General features: G+C 36.6%; 1 protein-coding gene across 1 annotated transcript in view; it reads right to left on the bottom strand.

The window, feature by feature from the left end:
- Positions 1-23,666, bottom strand: part of LOC107692522 (delta and Notch-like epidermal growth factor-related receptor) — a 31,584-nt gene that overhangs the window by 2,667 nt on the left and 5,251 nt on the right. Inside the window, exons 2-12 of the mRNA XM_016491605.1 lie at positions 15,883-16,212; positions 15,697-15,791; positions 14,424-14,473; positions 13,838-13,986; positions 13,488-13,641; positions 9,011-9,124; positions 6,143-6,373; positions 3,023-3,145; positions 2,835-2,948; positions 1,149-1,280; positions 227-473 (exon numbers count right to left, since the gene is read on the bottom strand). Coding sequence (XP_016347091.1) covers positions 227-473; positions 1,149-1,280; positions 2,835-2,948; positions 3,023-3,145; positions 6,143-6,373; positions 9,011-9,124; positions 13,488-13,641; positions 13,838-13,986; positions 14,424-14,473; positions 15,697-15,791; positions 15,883-16,212 — 1,739 coding nt within the window. The remainder of the gene's footprint in view (positions 1-226; positions 474-1,148; positions 1,281-2,834; positions 2,949-3,022; positions 3,146-6,142; positions 6,374-9,010; positions 9,125-13,487; positions 13,642-13,837; positions 13,987-14,423; positions 14,474-15,696; positions 15,792-15,882; positions 16,213-23,666) is intronic.

The raw sequence follows: 23,666 nt of genomic DNA, 5'->3' as shown, positions 1-23,666 counted from the left end.
GTGTAGGGTCAGAAAGCTCTTGGATTTCACCAAAAATATCTTAATTTGTGTTCCGAAGATAAACGAAGGCCTTACGGGTTTGGAAGTACATGAGGGCAAGTAATTATGGGTGAACTGTCCCTTTAAGTTGTATTAGAAAGAGCAGACTGAACATTCTTTAAAAATATCTTCTTTTGCGTTTTACAGTTGAAAACATAAAAAAAGGCATATAAACACAATATATTACCTCGCGTGGCGAATAGAGGCGATGGCGTTGCTGAAATCACTGTCGATACTGCGGCAGTTGTAAAACTCCTGGTAGGTGTGACGGGAGGAGCCCTGGTACTCGATACGGCTGATGCGACAGATGCCAACGATGAGGATGATGAGCATCAAGACGAAAGCCACGCACAGAGCACCAATGATTATGTACAGAGAGTGACGTGGCATGTTGGTCAGCGAGTCGACCGGCTGAGCCATCTTCCACTGCAGATCTGAGAAAATGAAGAGAGAAAAGAAAGTGTGAATGGGTGTCTTCTTGAGAAAAACTTGCGCTATGCTATGTGGTTGCTAAGGACTTCTGTTATAAAGTTGCTAGGGTGTTCTGGATGGGGCATTGCTAGGGGGTTCTGGGTGACTGGGTGCAGATCCTTACATTTACAACAGCAGTCTAGCTGATGAAATGCTTTAATAACAGCCACAGACCAAGCGTCATCTAGCAAGGTCATACACACACCCATAAACACAGTGGGATATTCCTGAGAATCTCTGAATGGCCAGTTATTTCAGAGAGTCACATGGCTCCGCCTCCTCGCACGTCACAGTCATCCTGTCCCTCCCTGCTGCCACAATGATGTGAGCTGGCGGAACGTGAGGAGGTTCACAGGAAGCTAATGGTGCTGAGTCACAGCTGCCATAAAAGGCAGGAGCACGTCACTCCTCAGAGGACCCCTGTACACATAACAATGTCCTTGAGGCCTAAGTCGTCACGGAAAAATGACTGAACTGCCACAAGCAAAGCAAGAACACCGCATCCCTTTAAGTTGCTGGCCCCATGGATGATTTTAAATCATATTTGTGTTTTGTTATAAATAAAATAATTATAAATAATTTACGATTATGCAATAACTACGTAGTGTTTGTAGTTAGGAAGTCTGGCGTAAACTCACGGATCTCACAGCTTCCGCCGACCCACCCAGAGGGGCAGTGACAGGTGTAGCCGTTTGATTGGTCGATGCAGGTGCCGCCATGGTGACATGGGTTGCTCTCACACTCATTGATGTCAACCTCACAGTTCTCACCTACAAAGAGACAAAAAGGCAGAATACAGACCTACTATCAACATTCTGCTCAAAATACACAATGGCTATGTTTGGAATGCATACTAGTCTAATAGATACTGCATACTGTGCAGTAAAACAATACAAGAGCAAGTTATCTTAAAAATGAAAAAAATATTTTGCATGTTTAATCCAACTTGTGCAAAAAATGTTATAATGGCTGTCTGATCAAATGGTGGAAATTGATAGTCAAGTTGAATGCAATGCATTGCGTGATATTGTGAAGCGTGCCATATTCCGCACTTACAGTACATTGGCAAATATATTAAGTTAGGGCTTTTCCAACTGGAGTCCATGAAAAGGTTTACAGAAAACAGAGTAAAAAAAAAGGTAAAATTAAATAATAATGAAAAAAGATTACACAAAATAAAAAGTGGATTATATCATTTTTATTAAAATAAATCTAACAGTATGGTACTATAGGCAAAAAAGGTAAAAAAAAAAATAAAAAATACCATTACACAAAAGAAAAGCTGATTACAATCAAAAATAAATCAAAAGATAATGAAAATAAATAAATACAGGGCAGTGACAGGTGTAGCCGTTTGATTGGTCGATGCAGGTGCCGCCATGGTGACATGGGTTGCTCTCACACTCATTGATGTCAACCTCACAGTTCTCACCTACAAAGAGACAAAAAGGCAGAATACAGACCTACTATCAACATTCTGCTCAAAATACACAATGGCTATGTTTGGAATGCATACTAGTCTAATAGATACTGCATACTGTGCAGTAAAACAATACAAGAGCAAGTTATCTTAAAAATGAAAAAAATATTTTGCATGTTTAATCCAACTTGTGCAAAAAATGTTATAATGGCTGTCTGATCAAATGGTGGAAATTGATAGTCAAGTTGAATGCAATGCATTGCGTGATATTGTGAAGCGTGCCATATTCCGCACTTACAGTACATTGGCAAATATATTAAGTTAGGGCTTTTCCAACTGGAGTCCATGAAAAGGTTTACAGAAAACAGAGTAAAAAAAAAGGTAAAATTAAATAATAATGAAAAAAGATTACACAAAATAAAAAGTGGATTATATCATTGTTATTAAAATAAATCTAACAGTATGGTACTATAGGCAAAAAAGGTAAAAAAAAAATAAAAAATACCATTACACAAAAGAAAAGCTGATTACAATCAAAAATAAATAAAAAGATAATGAAAATAAATAAATACATACTACATCTAACTTACAGTACTACAGGTAAAAAAAAGTATCTTAATGCTCTTATCTATTTTTGCTAAATATTTACCTAATTATTAGAAACCAAATATTTATCAAACAATATTTTACACAATAGATATAAATCGGGACTGTATACATGAACATATATAGCTGCCTTTTAAAATCCTTGTCCCTTTGCACAAGTATGATCATATTTAGAGGTGTGTGGATTCTAATAGATTCAAAATCCCTATATTAGAAGTTGTAGTATGGTAATATGTTATTCCGAACCCAGCCAAAGACACAAATATATCATACATATATAACAAACACTAATATTCACCCGTATATCCTGTAGGACACACACAGGATGCGTTTCTCCCTCCACTCTCACAGCGTCCTCCATTCTGGCACCTGAGCCTCAGACAGGGGTCCTTATATATCTCACAGTGCTTACCTGAAATAACCCACAACACATTAATCACGTGTCTTTTTTACTGACATTTTTAACTCCAAGTGCATGAAACGCACCTGTGAACTGTGGGGCGCAGATGCACTCGTAGGCATTGATCAGGTCTCTGCATGTGGCGTAATTCTGACAGGGAGCAGACAAGCATTCATTATACTCCTCCTCACAGTACAGACCATGATAACCTAAGAGAGTAGATAGAAAAACACAAAATTATTGTCTGTAGCAATCAACAGCATGTCATAGATGTGGTCGATAGAGCTTAAGCTGTATTTCACCTTAAATGTTCCTAGAGAGCCACTAGAGAGCAGTGTTCAGTTTAGTTGGGGTTTACAGGATGAGGTCAGCAGGAGCAAACTGATGGCACGGATGACTGAGAAAAATGGTGTTCTCTGTATTGTGTATATACACTGTATATATTGATCCATAGATATCGTCATTAAATGGCTCCATTTCTTTGTTCTGTTTCAAAGTTTAAAAATTGGAGTAAGGGATCTGTTTAAATCGCTAACCCCAAGTAAGAGCAATAGCAATAGTGATGCTAAAGATCAAAGTAAAAACACTGAACGCAGAGCATTTCAAAGTATACTGCATTTGATATTGTGCGCAAACACAATTCTCTGCAGAAAATGTGGTTACTTTACAAAGTGACCGCCAACTACTGGCCTGGTATCAATAATACAGCAATTTCAGTTGTTTCGCAGATCCATGTGAATGGTGATCATTCTGATAAAGAAGTAATTTGTATACAAAATATTACTAATGCACATTTATTACAGCAATAAAATAACATAACTATCTGTGAAAAAGTGCATAATGTTTATAAACCAAATATAATTAAGTTGCTTAATTATAAACAAAAAAGCATCCTGCATAGTTTAATACAAAGGGACGAAAGGCAATCACACAGAATATAGGATGCAGTGGGATGGGAAAAAAAAAAACCTGCCATAAAGTCCCGAAACATGTTTTTTAAAAGTTGAACTTATACTTTAATTTTACATGGCTTTCTAAACCATAGACTGTAAAAAAAAGATGGACGACGCGTCTCCACTTCCTTCCACTATAGAAAAGTGAAGCCAAAGCATCTCAGTATGGCCGCTGCCATTTTGAGTAAATGACGTAATTTGGAGCCAGAGTCTGCGCAGAAGAGATTTGTTTGGACCCAGAGTCTGCGCAGTAGTGTCGTGGGGTGGAGCCGCGGTATCAAACTCCCACCCAAACTCCCACAGACCCAATCAACCATACCGACATGCCCCGTTTTTATAGCATCAAATTACTAGCTAAAATCAAACTAATCACAAAAACGAACAGTTGAACATGTATCAGCGTGATAACAACTACCTTAAATGACCAAAACCATCATTCGGAAAATTGTATTGGAAGTGTAATTAATTTTTTTATTTTGACTCAAGTCCCATTCGTTTACATGGAGAGGGCGAGGTTTATGACTTGTACTGCAGCCAGCCACCAGGGGGCGATCAAAGAGTCTGCAGCTTCCCTTTTCAGGACATGCGAGGCACACCCGTTCTAAACATGCGCCTCTGTTGTGTGAGACGCGAGTGCAACATTGATAGATGTCCCTCTAGAAAATGCGCAAAATATGCATTCTGTGTGAATGGCTTGGTTTCAGTTTTGATGTAAACAACATCTTCTCTGCATTGATGTTCTCTTTTCCCGCAATGTTTTGAATAAGCACCGCAGCATTGCCGCATCTAGTGGGTTCAACTGGATAGACTAACAAAAACATTAAAAAGCAACGACACATCATCATTGCATTTTCAGCGCCACGCTACCTGACGCACAACTAACATTCGAATGCAGCGTTTTTGCATTCAAATGTGGATTTTATTTTTAAGTTCGAGGAATAATCAAAATTCAAATTTTTATTTGACAGCCCTACACTACCACCTTGTGAAAAAACTAATTAGTGCAAAAAAAATGAGTGTGCATGAGCTTACAGAGTGTGTGTGGTTAGAAAAATCAGGCTGTGATCGTGCAGTACATGCATATGATGATAGTGAAATTTACGTAAACTCCATTTCATTGTGTGCTGGAACACAAACGCTTGACATATGCGCACTAGAAAGCCTCATCCTCGTCCAGTGTCTGTGCTATTTCTCTCCAGAAGTTATGAGCGATAAAAATATATTTCTACTTGGTTAAATTAGAGTTATGGGTATTTCTTAAAACTTTCACACAACTGCTTATCAAGACATGCTGGGAAACAAAAGTTCGGACCAGTGTTGTGGCAAGAATGTGCATGGTTTGGGCTGTGCTTATACAGTACATGCATTCTATGCTGATAATTAAATTTACGTCATGCACACATCATGAACTGTATGTATACCTTAGTGCAGTGTTTCCCAACCGGGGTGCTGTCTGTCGAGAGTTGTCATTTTTTATTCAATTCAAAGTTTGAGTGAGCAAAAATGTGTGAGATAGCTAGTTATAATGGTAATTAAATAATGTTTACATATGTATAAAAGCCTACATTAGAAATTAGCCTACTGATTGCCACCATTGATGGACAAAAAATTTTAATAATATAAAAAATATCTGTATGACATTATATTCTGCAGTTCTTCCCTGTTGTACCGAATATCGATACTTTTCAAATTATCACATCGAAGTTAGAAATTCAAATATTGTGACAAAATTAATTTTGTAGGGTGCCACAAGTTTGTTAAAATTTCCAAAGGGTGCCGCGACTAAAAAAAGTTGGGAAACACTGCCTTAGTGTATGTGTAAAAAATAGAGTAAACTTTGGCCTTTTTTTGGGCTTTTACTCTGCAAACATCACTAATTAGTATCCCAGGCTGAGAATGCTGCCATTAAATCATTTGATCATTTGTTTTGCTGATGATCATTTTGTGTTTACTGAGTGTGCAAATCTCAGCAATCCCACCGGAACGGGCATTTGTCGTCAGAAGTGTCATCTTCATAGCACCATCACATTGAGCATTACTTGCAATCCCACCGGAGAACGTTTAGGTCCCATCGGAGCAGGGTGATATCAGTGGATAGACTGATCCGGCTGCACAGCTGGTGCAGTCACACTTCATAGACAATGATGTCTGAGCACGCAATACACAGGAGGCAGTTGCCATGGCAACCTGACCTAGTTGGAGGGAATGCAAGGGAGAGACACAGCTATGAGCGGAGGCCAATGAGATCCTCACCTGGTACACACAGACACCTATAACTAGTGCCGATGCTGCGGCAGATGCCGTGAGCGCATGGGTTGAGGGCACAGAAGTCCACTAGCTGGGCGCAGGTGGGTCCGGTGAAACCTGCAGGACAGGTGCAGCTGAAGCCCAAACCAGCACCCTGTGGGTAGCAGCTGGCATTATTGTGGCAGGGCCCAGAAGCACAGAGATCAATCTTCTGCTCGCACATGGCACCCTGATAACCTAACAGAGAGAAAGAGACTAAGATGTGCAGTATTGCATAAAGAAACCAGTTTGAGTCTGATGCAGTTCATTTGATCTGAACATTTCATAGGGCCTTAAAAATGTAATTTTTGTCATAAATTGCTGTTTAATATTTAAGTTTCATGTTTTCAATTAATTAAACCTGCGTTTTGATGAATACAATTTAATTTAACCATTAAAACAGAGTCTAGAAAAATTAAAACGGGAAAAAATGGAATCAAGAAAAATTTAAAGAAAAAAATAAAGTACAATTTGGGAAAAAATGAAACGGATTTCATACGGCCCTATGGTTGTTGATTGGATGTTGAGATGTGGGTGTTGCACTCAGAGACGAACATGAGCTTGTAGGGTTGTGTTTGAATCGATAAATAGTAAAAGATTTTGGTCACAATGCCAGAACTATTGGTTTTATACACAGATGAGTGACAAAATAAAGGAAAAACCCTGTATGAAGTGTCTTAGTAAGGTTGGGCAACCACTACTGCCAGAGCAGCTGCAATGCACATTGGCATTCTGTAAATCTCTGGAAACTATTGGATGGATGAAGCACCACAGTATTCCCTTATTTGGCATTTCAATGATGATGATGATGGAGAACCTTAAAAATCGAAATGTGTTCGACTGGGTTGAGATCAGGTGGATTTTCCTTTGCATTTATCAGCTGTTTGCTAAAAAAACAGAATTCTGTATATAAGTGTGTGCAGGCACACATGTACAGTGTATGTTTGTTTTTATGCATTTGTAGTCTCCTCTTACTAACATGCACGCACCAGCAGATTACAAGCTTGGTGGCTATGATCCCCCCAATAAATGTCAATCGCACACAGAGAAATAGAGCTCAGTGCGCTGATCCGCCCACAGTTTCCCTTACGGAAGCGCTTTCATGCATTATCTTAATGAAACTCTCGCAGCCTGACAGAGCCAACATGAATGTGCTTCACTGCCAGTATTAGAGGAATAGTTCACCCAAAATTGAAAATACATTATTTATTTATCCTCATGCCATTCCATGTCGTTCCAAAACCGTATGCTTTTATTCTTTAATTTTTTTGTGGAACACAAAAGGTGAAACTAGGACAGATCATTGTGATCACGACTGTCAAGCTCCAGCAAAAAAGCACCTTGACAGCCGTCCATTTAACTTGTGTACTGTTTAATTTTTCTGAAGTCAAACGTACATGTAGGCTCAAATCAATGTCAATGTTGATATCAATTTTATCAAAAGACATCATTGTTGTAATGTGTCTCATGACCAAACCTCACTGACATCAAACATCACACAGCTGGTACCATATTTCATTTGAGAGCTTCATTGTAGGGGAAGATTTGCAGTGAATGATTTCAATTTTAGTCTGTCTCTTACACAAATCCATTGTATGGAACATAGTGCATAAGTAATTTGGACTATTTTATAGTGCATTTATGGCGATTCATAAATGCGAATAATACCAACTGTGATTGTATGATAAACTGCTTTGAAAAAATCATCCGATTGTGTTCCACTGAAAGAATATATTTACATTTATACATTTTCTTATCCAAAGTCACTTACAATAGAAGAGAATAACCAATTTTGCAACATTCACAGTATACAATGCCACGTTTATTAAAAAGCTATAGAGCAGAGGAGAAATGCAGAGAAGAGGAAGATTTAGGGTTGTACAGTGGTTAAATGCTGGTGGAAAAAAATGTCTTCAGATGCTTCTTGAAAGCAGAAAACTTCTTGAAAGTTGATGGTTTCAGCAGTTTGGGTGAAGGATAGTAGCTCATTTCAACAGAGAAGGGAAGAAAGGGTGACAGCTCTTTGTAGCGACTTTGTAGAAGTTAAAAAAAATGAAAGCATACAGGTTTAAAACGACACGTAGAATAATGAAAGAATTTTCATTTTTGAGTGAACTATGTCTTCCCTGTTTCGAATGGTACTAAAGGTTCGATTCCAACCGAATGCTTTTCATTGCTGTTTTTCGGTCGTTTCTATTACCATCCAGAGTTTGAATGGATGGTTCAGCCCTGAGATGCCGAAATAGCTATTAACTGCCTCACATAGTTGTTGAAATATTAAAAGCCATACCCTGAGCTGTAGCACACTAATTAGAAATGTGCTAATGGTGCCACTTTCCTTATTGCTTCAGCGTTCCTTGTGTTTCAAACGGTGGCTTACAGTGCCCCCGTTCACACCGCAAGATTAATATTTCAGCCTACGAGTGCATTTCTGCCACCAAAGTTCAAGGGACTCCTATCAAATTTCCTTTCTAGTCTGTTTCTAGTGCTTCTTCAGGAAGAAGAAGCGTTTGTGTCCCTGTTCTATCTGCTGACTGAGAGCGTGCCCTGGTTAGAGAGAGAGCCAGCGCTGAAGGTGCGGTCCTCCTGAGAGAGAGAGGGTGGCGCTGGGCTGTGTTTCACGATTAATTGGATGAAAGGAAGAGAGTTTAAAATAAGCAACTCTCTGACACACTTAGAGAGAGCAAGAGGAGAAGGAACAGAAATAGAGCTCGAATCAGGACGATTTAAGCTTAACGCACACATACACTTGCAAACATACACACCGAGACAAGCACACAACAGATTGTGATCGTTGCAGACATGATTTCATGAGAGGAGGCTATTAATAAATACCTTCAGCACAATAGCAGTGAGGTCCTTCTAGGCTGCTGGAGCAAGTGGCTCCATTCCTGCAGGGTCCAGAAACACAGTGATCTACCAATGACTGACAGCGGTCTCCCTCAAAACCTAAAACACACACACAGAGTGTATTATTATTTAAATGTTCCATAACACATCCGAAATTAAAAACACATTACATTTGAATGCATCATACATAGAATTTATCAGTTTTAGTGACCGATAATCACTTTTCCTTAATCGTATATCAGTTTTGTAATATCAGACACCGATATTATAAATAAACATGTTTAACAAACACATGAGAGTGTTTGTCATTTGCTGCAGATGTGACACTCTGTAAAAGACTAAAAATTGTACTGTCAGCAGGTATTTCATAACCTATTTTAGACCGCAACAAAAATATGAATAATTCTGATAATATGTAATTTGAAAAGGACACTAATGTAAAGTATTTACTGTTTTCTTTGTAACTTCTGACAATGTACAATTATTCCAGGGAACTAGTATGACTATTAAAGGGGTCATATGGTTTCAGTTTTTCCTTTCTCTTTCCAAAGAGTCAAATCCAAAGAGATATTCTTTATAAAAGTTAAGAGTCAGCCACACCTACCTAAAACGGCTCGTTCTAACACGCCCCCACATATCTACATCACTATGTGGGAAGATTTGCATAACGCCGCCCAAATGTTCACGCAAAGAAAGAAGGCATAACTTTTATTCTAGCTGTAGTATTGTTGCCGCCGCCGCCATGTTGTGGAGATGCTGTGTGATTCGTTGTGAAAGCGAAACTACTAGAACGATGAGCTTTGTAAAAATCGACACGTTTCAGAAAGGCGGGGCATAGAGGAGCAACAATAATGTACATTGTGGAAAATAATGTTTTTTTTTAACCTTAAACCGCATAAACACATTGCATTATACCAAATACACAAAATAATGTTATTTTTAGCAACATCATATGACCCCTTTAAAGTAAAACATTAAATATATATCAGTTATCAGCATTCATATAAGCATTCAAATAATTGGTATTGGTATTGGTTAGGGCTGCACGATTAATCGCATGCGATATTTAACGCGCATCTTATCAGTAAAGCCGGTTCTGTAATCAGCGGTAAATCTCCATCACCTGCGTGCTTTCACATTGAGCAGCATTAACTACACAGAGCCGTTGTTCACTGACGAGCTGTGCTAAACCACGTTCATATTCGCGCGATTTTTTGCGCAGCTCATCAGTGAACAATGGCTCTGTGTAGTTAATGCTGCTCAACGTGAAAGTACGCTGGTGATGGAGATTTACCGCTGATTACAGAACCGGCTTTCTGACAAGATGCGCGTTAAATATCGCATGCGATTAATCGTGCAGCCCTAGTATTGGTTATAGAATTTCAATATCGGTCAATCGCTAATACACACACACACACACACACACACACGCACACACATATTTGTTTGTGGTGGGAACTTTTCATTGACTTCCATTGTTTTTACATTAAGCTAAAGATATTTTTATCCCTAAAACTAAACCTAACAAAAATAGCATTTCACATTTTTATCAAGACATTATTTAGCATGTTTATTAAGATGTTTTCCTCATGGGCATGTTGTTGATTTTTAGGTTTTAAAACACACAGACAGATTGTATTATCTCAGTTTGCCATAACAAATCTGAATTTAAAAAACATTCCATTTTAATGCATCATACAAACTAGAGAATGACCAATAATCGGTTTAAGTGACCGATAATCAGTTTTCCTTAATTCAATATCGGATCCACCGACAATGTATAATTATACACAGCTAGGGAACTAGTTGTGTTTGCATGATATATAAAGTAAAACATAAAATAAATATTAATTTTGCATATCAGTTTTCAGACATATACAAACAATCTGCATTGTTATCGGTTATCATAAAATCTATATCGGTCAATCTCTAATACACAAGCAAACATTTTTTTGGTTGGAACTTTCCTTTGAGTTCTACTATTTTTATATTGAACTAAAAACCCTCACGAAAACCTTTTTGCATTTTTTACTTTTTCATTATGACATGATGCCATTTTCCTCATGGGGGATATTGGTGATTTCAGGTTTTCCTATCCTTGTGTGAGCATTTAGTCCTTGTAATGTTGATAAAACCTGACTCACACATACAAATGGCTGCAGTAAACACAATCTGTTATTTTCCTTCAGATAAAAACAGTGAGAAAAAAAAAATCGAACAAAGCCTTCAGTTATAAACCAACAAGAATCAGTTGGCCAAAGCAGGCTGGCTGCTTTTCTTACAACACCACAAATTAACATCATTTATGCCCTCCTGTGTTCTCCAGATAATCCTCTTACAAAAATGGATGGAACGGTAAACAGTGTTTGTTTGTGTGCTTGCATGACTTCCACTAGACATTAACAGATATGCCTTGCAATCAGCATGTCCATGACAGCATTTCTTAAAAAGGCACAGTTGTTTCTTCTGGAAGGCTTTAAATAACAGGCTCAAAATAATCTTCATTTGCATGATCAAAGGCACAAATCCCCGACCTTCAATGTCTCTTGCTCAACCTTTATTTTGTTCTTCCTTTTCCATTTTCTTCCCCTGCCCTATTTTTCCATTTAAAGCATCATTAGAGCATTAAAGCTCTGTGCTTTGCCCAAGGTTAATCTCCATTATTCACAAAAACAGACACAAGACAGCACATGCATACACACAATTCATAAGGACATTGCTTCTTGCTAGATTCCTGTTATGCAAATACTCAGAGCTATTTCATGTTAATATTTTGAATGTATTTCAATGAATAAAAGCACATTGTAGGTGGTTTTTAATGTATTTAATAAAAATGTTTGATGTTTATGTAGAACTAACTAGGGAAAGGGAATTTTACAGCAAAACTAATACTAAATGCTATTCTTCTGATCTTTCTATTCATCAAAAACGAGTAATTACATTTGTGCAAAGCTGATAGACTCCCTTGTCATTTATTTGTTTATGATCTCCATCTGAACACATTAAACTTAGTCAATTTAGTTGGTCTGTTGTTAATATTATTGTTGCAGCTGCTATGCTGTGTTTTTTACTGTTGTGATATGAAGATGAAATTAAATAAAAACTGAAGCAAAACATTAAATAAACATCAGTTCTGAATATTAGTTAAAGGACATAGAAACATACAAATAATTGACAACTACTGTATATTGGTTAGAAAAAATTCTCAAAAAATCATCACAACTATTTTCATAATTGATAATAATAATAAATGTTTCTTGAGCATCCAATCAGCATATAAGGATGTTTTCTGAAGGATCATGTGACACTGAAGTCTGCAGTTATGATGCTGAAAATTCAGCTTTGATCACAGGAATAAATTACATTTTACAATATATTCTAATAGAAAAGAGTTATTTTAAATTGCAATAATATTTCACAATAGTACTGTTTTTATTGTATTTTTGATTAAAATAAATGAAGCCCTGGTGAGCATAAAATACATTTATATAACATATATTATTATTATCTGACTTTTCATATATATTATAATCTAAACTTATGTAGCCACCACAGTGAACTATTAAAAAGAAGGGAAAAAAAAGAAACAAATGTATAGGCAGTGAAAGCTTGGTGTTTCGAGTAAAAAATACATTTTAAAAGGTTTATTTTTCCTATATAACCTAAATAACTCACTGATGAATAGGGCTATGCAAATGTGATATTCCAGTCAAAACACAAATAATGCAACTAAGACTACGTTTGCATGACAACGGTGTAGTCAAAAACGGACACGTTTTTCCCTTGCGTTTTTAAAAAGTTTCACGTATACACGACAACGTTTTCAAAATGATTCGCGTTTACACATATCTGCGAAAACAGCCAAAAACGCTGTATTACGTATGCCAGGCCAGTAGTTGGCGCTGTCACCTTGTTAGTAAACAATACCTGTAGAGAAGTGACGATTATATGATGTATATGATGCGTCTCTGCTGTTGGTTGTAATATTGGTGAAGTAAATCCACACTTTTCTGAAGAAGCGTTAGCAAACGCTTGAGCAGCAACAACAGTACCATGTACTCCGCCAATGTTGTGTATGTTTGTTCGCGCTTGTCTTTAAAATCAACATGTACTGCGCATGTCTGCATACCTAACACGTACTACGCACATGCATGACGTCACCGTTTTCAAAGATTCCCGTATTGGGTGTTTACACGGAAACGATAACGGTGCCATTTTCAAAAACTTGCACTTTGAAACCTGTTTTCAAAAATATGCGTTTTCAGTCCCCAAAATGCCGTTGTCGTGTAAACGAACAGTCAAGACGTGTAAAAAGTTTCCAGTTTTTGGCTGAAAACGTTGTCATGTAAACGGCCCCTAAGATCAAAACCCTGTTAATTCTATCATAGTAATTCAGCCAGGGGACGCGCATGTCCTGACACAGATTCCTGAGAATGACTCAAACACACACAAGCTCACACACCTGGCTGGCAGGTACAGGTGTAGTTTTGTCCTTCATCTCTCTGTCTGAGGTCAGTACAGGTGCCGTTGTTCTCGCAGGGCTTCAGGTGGCATGCGTCAAACTCCTCACAGTAGATCCCAGAATACCCATCATCGCACTGGCAGTAAAATGTGTCCTGTGATTCACATTTAAACACAAATCATCAAATGTTCACAGAATCTCTGGACAGAAAGCACACAAACATAACTATTATATCAACACTTTGGAAAGAAAAGCAGCACAGATCCAGGGTTGTAATACTGGTCCTTTAAGTTTTCCAAAAAGAGAAAATATGAGAACAAATAACACTTATTATGATCTGAGGTCATTACCACAGAGGACTGGGTGATGCATTTTCCTTTCCCAGAGCATTGTGGGTCGCTGAATCCAATGCCGGGCTCCATACAGTTATTGGTTTTTACATTGAGATGCAGCCTCAAAGTGACCTCCGGACCAGAGGGTGCACCAATGTGCAGCACACCTACATAGAGAGAGATAAACAAAAAAAAAGTCCATAGTTGTAATAGAGTATTTACAAATAATAAAAGAGTAACTTTTTTTTTCAAAGAAAGTGTGAGTTTAGCCACTGGAGTGCTTGCTAGGGTGTTGCTATGCAGGTGCTAATGTCTTCTGATGGTTTTTAGCTTGCTTGGCTGTTGTGTTTTACGTCTTCCGTTAGTTATTTAAAGCAAATCCATGTCATAAAATGTTAATAATATTGTGGATATTTTTTTACACAACTATAAACCTACAAAACACAATTTCCTTTTAGGCTCGGGTCCTGATATTTTATAACATCTGCTACGACAACAACAGTGTCTTCTTTCTCCCTCTCAGACATAAACAGACATATGCACACACACACAAACACACACACACACACAGCAATGCCTCAAGGACAGACATTGTTTGGCGCACAGAACCAGACAGGGTCAAATAAAAGACTCATCAATGCATCTGGAAGAATTCTGAATTGCAAACAAGTTGGAAACAGACATTATGCACAAGGATGTTTCAAAGGCAAAGTCCCAATTTGAAGCAAATAATTTCTCATACTGTGTGTGTGTGTGTATATATATTTTATATTTATTTGATTCAAAAATTGGGATATATATATATATATATATATATATATTCCTCCATGCTGCAGGCACATACATATGTTTGAAAACACACACTCACAGACACACACACACACACACACAGATCTCATCAAAATCAGTCACATGCCATGTCAATAAACTAAAGTCAGGAAAATTATGTAGCAAACTGTACAATGGGAACAACGTTAAGAACAAGATGTTTTGACTTTTATTCTTCCATGAATGTGAGGGCCTAATACATTTTATTTTATATATTATATTATGTTTTAATATAGTAATATTTTATTAATAAGCTTTATTAATAATTGATTACATTAAATATTTATTATAATATAGAAATCATAGTCAATGTATAATTGTCAAAAATGTACTATATTAAAGCTTTTTAAATAATTCATATGATCAAAAATATAGATTTATCTGTCATGTTGGCCAAAAATCATATGAAAAGTACTTTGAAATGATATGGTAAAATTGTCAATGTATTCCAAGAGTGTGGCTGTGGTTTAAATGTATAATGAATGTAAACTGTATAATTTATGTATATATTATGTTTTAATATAGTAATATTTAAGTTGTTAGTTTATTACATTAAATATTTATTAATATATAAATAATATCAAATGTATTCTATTCAATAATTTACTATACTACAGTTTTACTATATATATATATATATATATATATATAAAATATACTAAATAATTTGTATAATTTAAAATCTATATTTATCTGTTATGATGGCCAAAAATAATCTGAAAAGTACTTGGAAATTATATGGTAAGATTGTCAATGTACTCCAAAAGTGTGGCTGTGGTTTAAATGCATAATTTAATTATATAATCAATTAAACATATAATATAGATAACTGATTAATTATATTTCCATCAATATTTTGAAGATTTTTATATATTATTTAATATTTATAAAATTCTTTTTACTATATTATATTTTATTTTGCAATAGTTCATGGCTAGAAATATCCATATATGCTACAGAAAATAAAAATAAAAACACACTGAAAGCCCACAACTCTCTTATTCTAATATATCTTTCCAAGAAAAATACGACATGAGAAAGTTTCTTACTTCACAGCTGTTTCCTCTGCGACCTCCATGGAAACAGTCATCATTCCGGCAGACTCACCTCCGGCGGTACTCACACATTCGGCTTCATCAGTAATCTACAACACACACCCACACAAAATAAGCTACTCACAGGAGGAACCCAGCCGTCATGACACACCACGCTCACACAAACGCACACCTGCTCACCTGCTGATCCTCCCACAGTATCTCCACCGCTTTCTGACCCGGTTTGGGTCGCCACGGCTCCAGGGTGGGCGGAGCTTGAGTAGTGGCGGGTACTGTGGTTGGCTGGAACACTTGAGTGGTGGTCGCAGGTGTGGCGGGCGTGGCATGTTCTGGGACGAGGCTCTCGGCGAGGTCCCAGGTGGACTCGGACAGGTCAAAGGTCAAGGTAGGCAGGTCACACCGAACCCCGCTGTAACCCTCGCTGCACTCGCATGCAAACCCATCCCCCTCGCTGTTCTGGCTACAGTTGCCATGGAGACAGGGGCTGCTGGCGCATGGATCTGCAAAAAACTGCACCCGATAAAAACAACAAGAATGAGAGATGAAAACTGCATCATATTATCAAACATTTTAAATTGCTCCAGTCGCAGAGAACAGCAGCGAACGATCCAGCTTTCGTTTCAGGCAAACATCTATCGACTAACAATCACTTGGCCTGAAGAATGAGAACTGAGAGCAATTAATATACTGAAAGCACAGACGAGCACCGTTATAAATATGAACAATAGCAATAGAGCCGTCCCGCTCTGCCCGCAGGAACACCTGCACCAAAATCTACAGTGCTAATCCCTTTATTTTACAATTATGTAGTGATATTGATCCAATTACTCTAATTATGCTCCATTTCCTTTGGCAGGGGCATGCCTTCTTCCCAAGAGATAAAGTAGGACTTATATGTGCCATATTTGTGCATGTGTTCATCTGTAAGCTGTTTATACTCCATACTGTGTGTGCTGGCATATCATAAGTAATCTAACATAAAATGCTTCTACTGGATAATAGATGATATCAAGGATAATCAACAACATATGACCGCGGAGTTAAAATAGCTTCTGCTTTTATATAAGGATTTCTCTGTAGTACTGAATCAACATTCTCAGGCCCAAAATAACAAATACATGTTAGTAATTACTGTAAAATGTACAAACCATCATTCATTGAGAAAAACATGCCTGTGGCAAAATTATATTATGTTGCTTTTTGCATGTTTTGTGTCACATTAAAAGTGAAATGTCAGATGAGTGGTGCTAAAAGCATGTTCAGGTTTATCTGAGACAGACAGAAGTGAATCTGGCAATGTTTTATTACAATGTTGCATGTATTCTGAAATTAAATGGTGCTAAATGGTTAATGCTCTGATGCTTTTGAAATTCTACATTAAACCTGACCTTAAACCTAACCGATAGTGTCAACAAAAGCAAACCTGAGATAAAAACACATGTGCTGATGCAACCATGCCATGTTAGCTTGCTTCCACAAGTCTTTGAGTTCTTTTATTGTGATTTGTGTTTCACAGAACTCGTACCCGAGTGCTTTGTATCACAAAACTAATGCTTGTACCAGGTGCGCTAACAAGCAAGTTTACTACATCAGAAAAGCCTTACATATGGAGCTGGTTATGTAACACAAATGTCAAAATGTTTTAGTTTACAAATCATGCACTATGGTAAAAGTGTTTTGAAATCATGAAACTGCACACAAATAAGTCTTTATTAATCAATAATCTGCCATCATGATTTGTGTGAAAAGGAATGAACATTTATGTTGTTTTACTGCTACTAGTGATCATTTCAGAAACTGCAGTGAAATGCATGTAGAGGTAGAGGTCTGTAGAGGTACAGTGGGTACGGAAAGTATTCAGACCCCCTTAAATTTTTCAACATGCACTGTGAGCTGTAAGGTCTTATATAGACAGGTGTGTGGCTTTCCTAATCAAGTCCAATCAGTATAATCAAACACAGCTGGACTCAAATGAAGGTGTAGAACCATCTCAAGGATGATCAGAAGAAATGGACAGCACCTGAGTTAAATATATGAGTGTCACAGCAAAGGGTCTGAATACTTAGGACCATGTGATATTTCAGTTTTTCTTTTTTAATAAATCTGCAAAAATGTCAACAATTCTGTGTTTTTCTGTCAATATGGGGTGCTGTGTGTACATTAATGAGGAAAAAAAATTAACTGAAATGATTTTAGCAAATGGCTGCAATATAACAAAGAGTGAAAAATTTAAGGGGGTCTGAATACTTTCCGTACCCACTGTATGTTTTCATATGAGTCTGGGTTGAAAATTCATCAACTGTAAACAATTATGGTGTAAATAAAGTGCAACTAAGACTTTTTAGGCTGCAGAGAACATGAGATGTTATGTCCTTCTTCACATCTGTCCCTCGAGCCCCGTTATTAAGCTAATCAACTTACTGGCAATCACAGAGGCACATCTGAAGTGCACTACAGTACTTCCGCTGCACATGTTGAGGGCTACATGTTAGAGGCTCTCCTTGATCTCACCAGCCACATTTGCATTTTCACATCAGATGAAAAAAAAAACATACTGTGTTTTTAAATGTTGTTGTAAATGAATCTGCAGCGTCACTGTTCATCAAGTCCACCTGAGCTTTGACACCTGCAGCAGTTGATTCATTATTTTTTTTTTAATATGTATAAACAGGTAAAGATACATATCAATCAATATGAAGCATTCAATTATGGTCAGTACCGGTAATGAAATGATACATTTGTGTTCATAACAAAACTCTGATTTATTAAAAAATTGATGCTATTTGTAAAACTAATGGATAGTGGGGCAGGTTTTATCCCATGAATCAAGAATCAGTGAGCTTTTTTTTTCTGCTGCTCTAAATCTGTGGTCCTCAATGGGTGGGTTGTGACCAAAAATTGGGTCATAGTTCTCTTCTTATAACTAACCTAAATACACATAATTCTATAACCATATAATCATGCATTGCTAGGATATCTTGTTATAGGCCATCCAATGTATTATTATGAATCTGGGTCCTAAAGAAGTAATTTACAGGATCTCTCCCTGCATCACAGTCTACTGATGGAGAATATTAAAAAGACCAGGAGGCCTACAATGAGAGAAAGGTAGGGCGGCTGAAAAAGAAAGCAGAAATTGTGTGGGGAGAAGAAAAGGTCATGGGTGAGGAAAATACCTTCAAAGTGCGAAGCAATGGATGAAGCGTTTACAGTATCAATCTCTCACAATTCGCAACTCAAGATTTCTCACCAGACCTGCTCTCACCGACATTAACACATCCCTGACCTTTGGCTTCTTCAGTCTGATTTTAACAGAGAGCCTCCTCTAATGTGAAGAGCTGTGGACTGCTTTCAACCCAAGATATTTATCCTATAGAGACAATGTTTAATTTTCTTTCACTGCGATTGAAGAAAGTATTTCAAAAACCTTTCAAAAACCCAAAAGGTTAGGTACACATCATCTTGCAGCAAAGATCTTCACTTATTCTCTTTCCCTATTTTTAAAGGTCAAATTGCTACTAAATCATGCTGAAATGTCTCCTCGGACATGAATAACAACTCGTGGTCGCAAACTTGAAAAGGGTGAGCTTGTCTTCCTGATTCATATTGTAATTTAAAACAGAAGTTCTATGATTGAGTTGACATTTTAATTCTGCACATTTCTATGATATAATAAAGCAAAACTGTACTAAAATAAATTCTCAAATTAATGCTGATTTATACATTTAACACTTTACTTAGATTATGTTAAAAATTGTTTTATTAAAGAAAATGCATAAGACTGTTTATTTTGTATTTAGTATTTTTATTGTTTAGATTGCACCCTGGACCACAAAACCAGTCAAGTAGCACGGGTATAATATATAATAGCCAACAATACATTGTATGGTTCAAAATTATCGATTTTACTTTTATGCCAAAAATCATTAGGATATTAAGTAAAGATCATGTTCCATGAAGATATTTTGTACATTTTCTACCGTAAATGTATCAAAACGTAATTTTTGATTAGTAATATACATTGCTAAGAACTTAATTTGGACAACTTTAAAGATGATTTTCTCAATATTTAGATTTTTTTGCACCCTCAGATTCCAGATTTTCAAATAGTTGTATCTCGGGTCATATATTGTCCTATCCTAACAAACCATACATCAATGTAAAACATATTTATTAGGGCTGGGTTTTGACACAAATTTCACGATTCGATTCGATTCTCATTCACAAGCTTTCGATTCGATTACCAATTCGATTCAATATCGATTATTTTGGATATATATCAGGTACGGTACTTGCCGTACTCTCTCAACTAATGCTGTAAAATATACATGAGAGTCATTTGGTACTACATTACTATAATATTGAAAGTTAAAATTGACTGATTTGTAAGCTATAGCCTACAACTGCTAAAATTACACTTAAAATAATTTAGTTTTTAAAATAATAAAGTTACAATTACATAATAATATTTTTACTTCAATTCGGTTTTTTTTTATATATATATATATAAACATTTAAATGGTGGCTGTAAAAATAAATTGATGGATTATTCAAATATAAATTAAACATAAGAACAGTAAAAAAAATTATAATATGTTATATTATGCATATATTTAGCAACATGAGCTAATGAGTTTATGGTCACCGAATATGTTTGTTTCTGAGGTAAATGTGACGTTACGTGACATTGTTTACAAGACGTTATATTGACGTCTTTGCGCAGCTGAAACAGCTTGTAAAGTTGTACTCTTTCTTTTAACTTACCTTCGGATGTTTAGTCATGTTTATTTTGTGCTGAAACTGGTATTAATGTGGAGGAGATGATCAGTTCACGTCTGTTGAACTGAGGCGCTACAGCGATCTGTCACTCCACATTAAACAGCGCCAAAACGGCATTTATTGTTTAAATACTGCAATACAATGGATGGACAGAATTTGAAATCTGAGACTTTGCTTCATATTAAAAGCACCAAAGCACAATGCTTATTGCGATTTATTGGATGGGAAGTGCCCTTCAATGTTCCGTCCATTAACTGAAAACAGGCTAGACTAATCGATTCTTGGGATTTAAGAATCGATATCGTTCCGTAAAAAAGAGAATCGATTAATATCGAGATATTGATATTTTTTTTTACCCAGCCCTATTATTTATAAAGCTTTCAGATGATGTATGAATAAAAAAATTGACCGTTATGACTGGTTTTGTGGTCCAGGGTCACATTTTATGTATAATCATTTTCTATTCTTAAATGTTTTAATTCATTTTAAATAATTTGAATAATACGTTTTTGAATTCCTTGTTTTTATTGTTGTGATTGCTATTTTTTAACGATTATTTGAATCCCTTTTATGTAAAGTAGACTTCTTTCAATTACCATTGTGTATGAAATGTGCTATATAAATAAACGTGCCTTGCCTAGTATTTAATTTTTATGAAAAAACATGATTCTGCACATTTCTATGATATAAACCAAAATTGTACAAAAATGTCAAATTCCTATTGATTTTTATGCGTTTAACTTTTCACTTAGATTATTGTTAAAAAATTATTACAAATTGCATATTAGGAAAAAAATGTAGACTTTTTCAGGCATTTTGTTTGGTATTTATTTATTTTTTTTATTTTAGGATTTCATTTTGCATACCAGGATGAAAATGGTGTGAAACCAGTTTATTGCTTACATGTGGCAGAGATCCAATGTTTTCAAAGCAGTGTAATCACTAAACATCTTTAAAATCCGGTTTGGTCCTTGATTTGGTATCCAGCCGTGCGACACATTTATAGGTGGGACATTATTCGGAGAGAAATATGAGTGAGGTTGGAACATCTTGCACATGTGACACTTTTATTGTTGTTTATGCAAGTAATTACGTATTTATGCCATACCTGTTGACCTGAACAGCATGGCACTTTCTCAAAAGCATGTTTGTGTGTTCAGGAAAGAGCACAGGAAGAACAAAATGTTTCTAACACACTCACACACACATTATAAGCTTGTTTCCTCATGGGGACCTCAAAAATGTCCCCACAAGGTTACAATTTACTAGTATTACTATCCTTGTGGGGACATTTGGTCCCCATAACGTGATAAATACCAGCTCACACACACACACACACACACACATACAGTCAGCTTGAAAACCCACTGCCATCTGACTATTAATAGAGAAAGTGACAGAGAGAGAGAGAGTGTGTGACAGCTCATCCCTCACCATTCAACTGTATAATGATTATGAATTAATGAATTCTCCAGTTTTCTTTGAGAAAAGGAATAGTTTTTTAGTAGAAGACATTTATGAAAGTGTCTTTCAAGCAACGTTTGCACTCATACTTTATGAATATCATCAAAGGCCAGGAATGAAATGGAAATGAAAGTGTGATTGGCTCATAGCCACTAAACATCAGAGGATGGCCTGAATGAATACTAACCAGTCTGCAGATGAAGGACACAGTTAACAGAGAAATACAAATACCTGGAGTTGCATCAGAAAAAAAAAAGTGTTTACAGCAGCACGGGCCACAAAGGATTCATGTTTACTTACATTAAAGGTTGAACGAAATGAGATTCAACTCATTAGCGCTATCTGATGCAGAAGTGGAAAATCTTTCTCTGGGGTTTTAACGCAGAAGGCAATTTTATTCAGTGTCATGGCTACATAATAACACACGTAGATGCACTCAAAGCCAGACATCACTGGCAGTGACATTTATTAATGTAGCACGTTCTGAAAGGCAGGTAGAAAGAGCAGATGTGCCACCAACTAACCAGCCAGATGAGGCCATATCAGTGCAGAAGAGCTGCTGAATTACAGATTCTTCAGAAAAATTGACTTATTTGTGTTTCTAAACGAGGCGAGACTAAATAGGCGAGATATTTTTCCCCATTCAACATCATTATAACAAATAGCTACTTTCCCAGAAGCTAGAATGTAAAGTTTATCTTAACGTACTGGTAATGCATGTTGTTGGATCTAAATTCTGTTGAATTAGACTTGGCGTCTGTTTAATAGGATTTTCTAGAAACTACTCATGTTTAACATTAGGAAGTAAGAAGCATGAGGAGGACGTTTAAGGGTTAGTTTACCTACAATGAAAAACCTGGCTTTATTCATCCTGATGTATGGAAGCCCGTTTCTGCCACGGAATAAAAATAAAAAGGTAATTGCGACTTTTTGTCTCACAATTGTGAGTTTACATCTCGCAATTCTGACTTTTTTTCTCAAAATTACGTGATATACACTTACAATTGCAAATTACAAAGTCAGAATTGTGGGATATAAACAATTAATTGTGAGAGAAAAAAAACACTCACAATTGCGAGATATAAACGTGCAGTTATGACTTTTTCCCTTGCAATTCTGACTTCTTTTCTCATAATTGTGAGATATAAACTCGCAATTACTAGTTATGAAGTCCAATTCAGAGTGAAAAAAAGTGTATATCGCACAATTCTGACTTTAACTCGCAATTGTTTTAATAATTATATTAGCAACGATATATAAACTCAAAATTCTGAGGAAAAAAGTTAGAATTGTGAGTTTATATCTTGCAATTCGGACTTTATACCACACAATTGCGACTTTATATTGTGCAATTCTGAGAAAAAATGTCAGAATTGCAAGATGTCACAGATCGGCCAGACTCAGTCACCTCCCAATCACAGCGAACACCTTCACCTGAGTACTGATCACACGCACCTGTCACAAATCTGCAATCATCATCAGCTCCCCTTCAAAAGCACACACCTCACTTCACTCCAGTGTCCAGTCTCGTTTCAATGAAGTGGACTCTCTCTCTATGCTATCCGTGAGATACATTGAAAGACTTACCTGCCTGTTATACTTACCTCCTGTGTTTCCTCCAGTGTGTTCTCCTGTGTCCCATTCCCTAGTCCGTTCCAGTCATCAGCTCCGTGAAAGCTCCGTGTACCCTTCAACTGAGGTGTGTGCAGTCCTCTGTCTCC

Source organism: Sinocyclocheilus anshuiensis, unplaced genomic scaffold (assembly GCF_001515605.1).
Source record: "Sinocyclocheilus anshuiensis isolate Anshui unplaced genomic scaffold, SAMN03320099.WGS_v1.1 scaffold1082, whole genome shotgun sequence".
NCBI lineage: Eukaryota > Metazoa > Chordata > Actinopteri > Cypriniformes > Cyprinidae > Sinocyclocheilus > Sinocyclocheilus anshuiensis.
The sequence above is the reverse complement of the archived record's forward strand: the minus strand, read 5'-3'. Positions and strand labels throughout refer to the sequence as shown.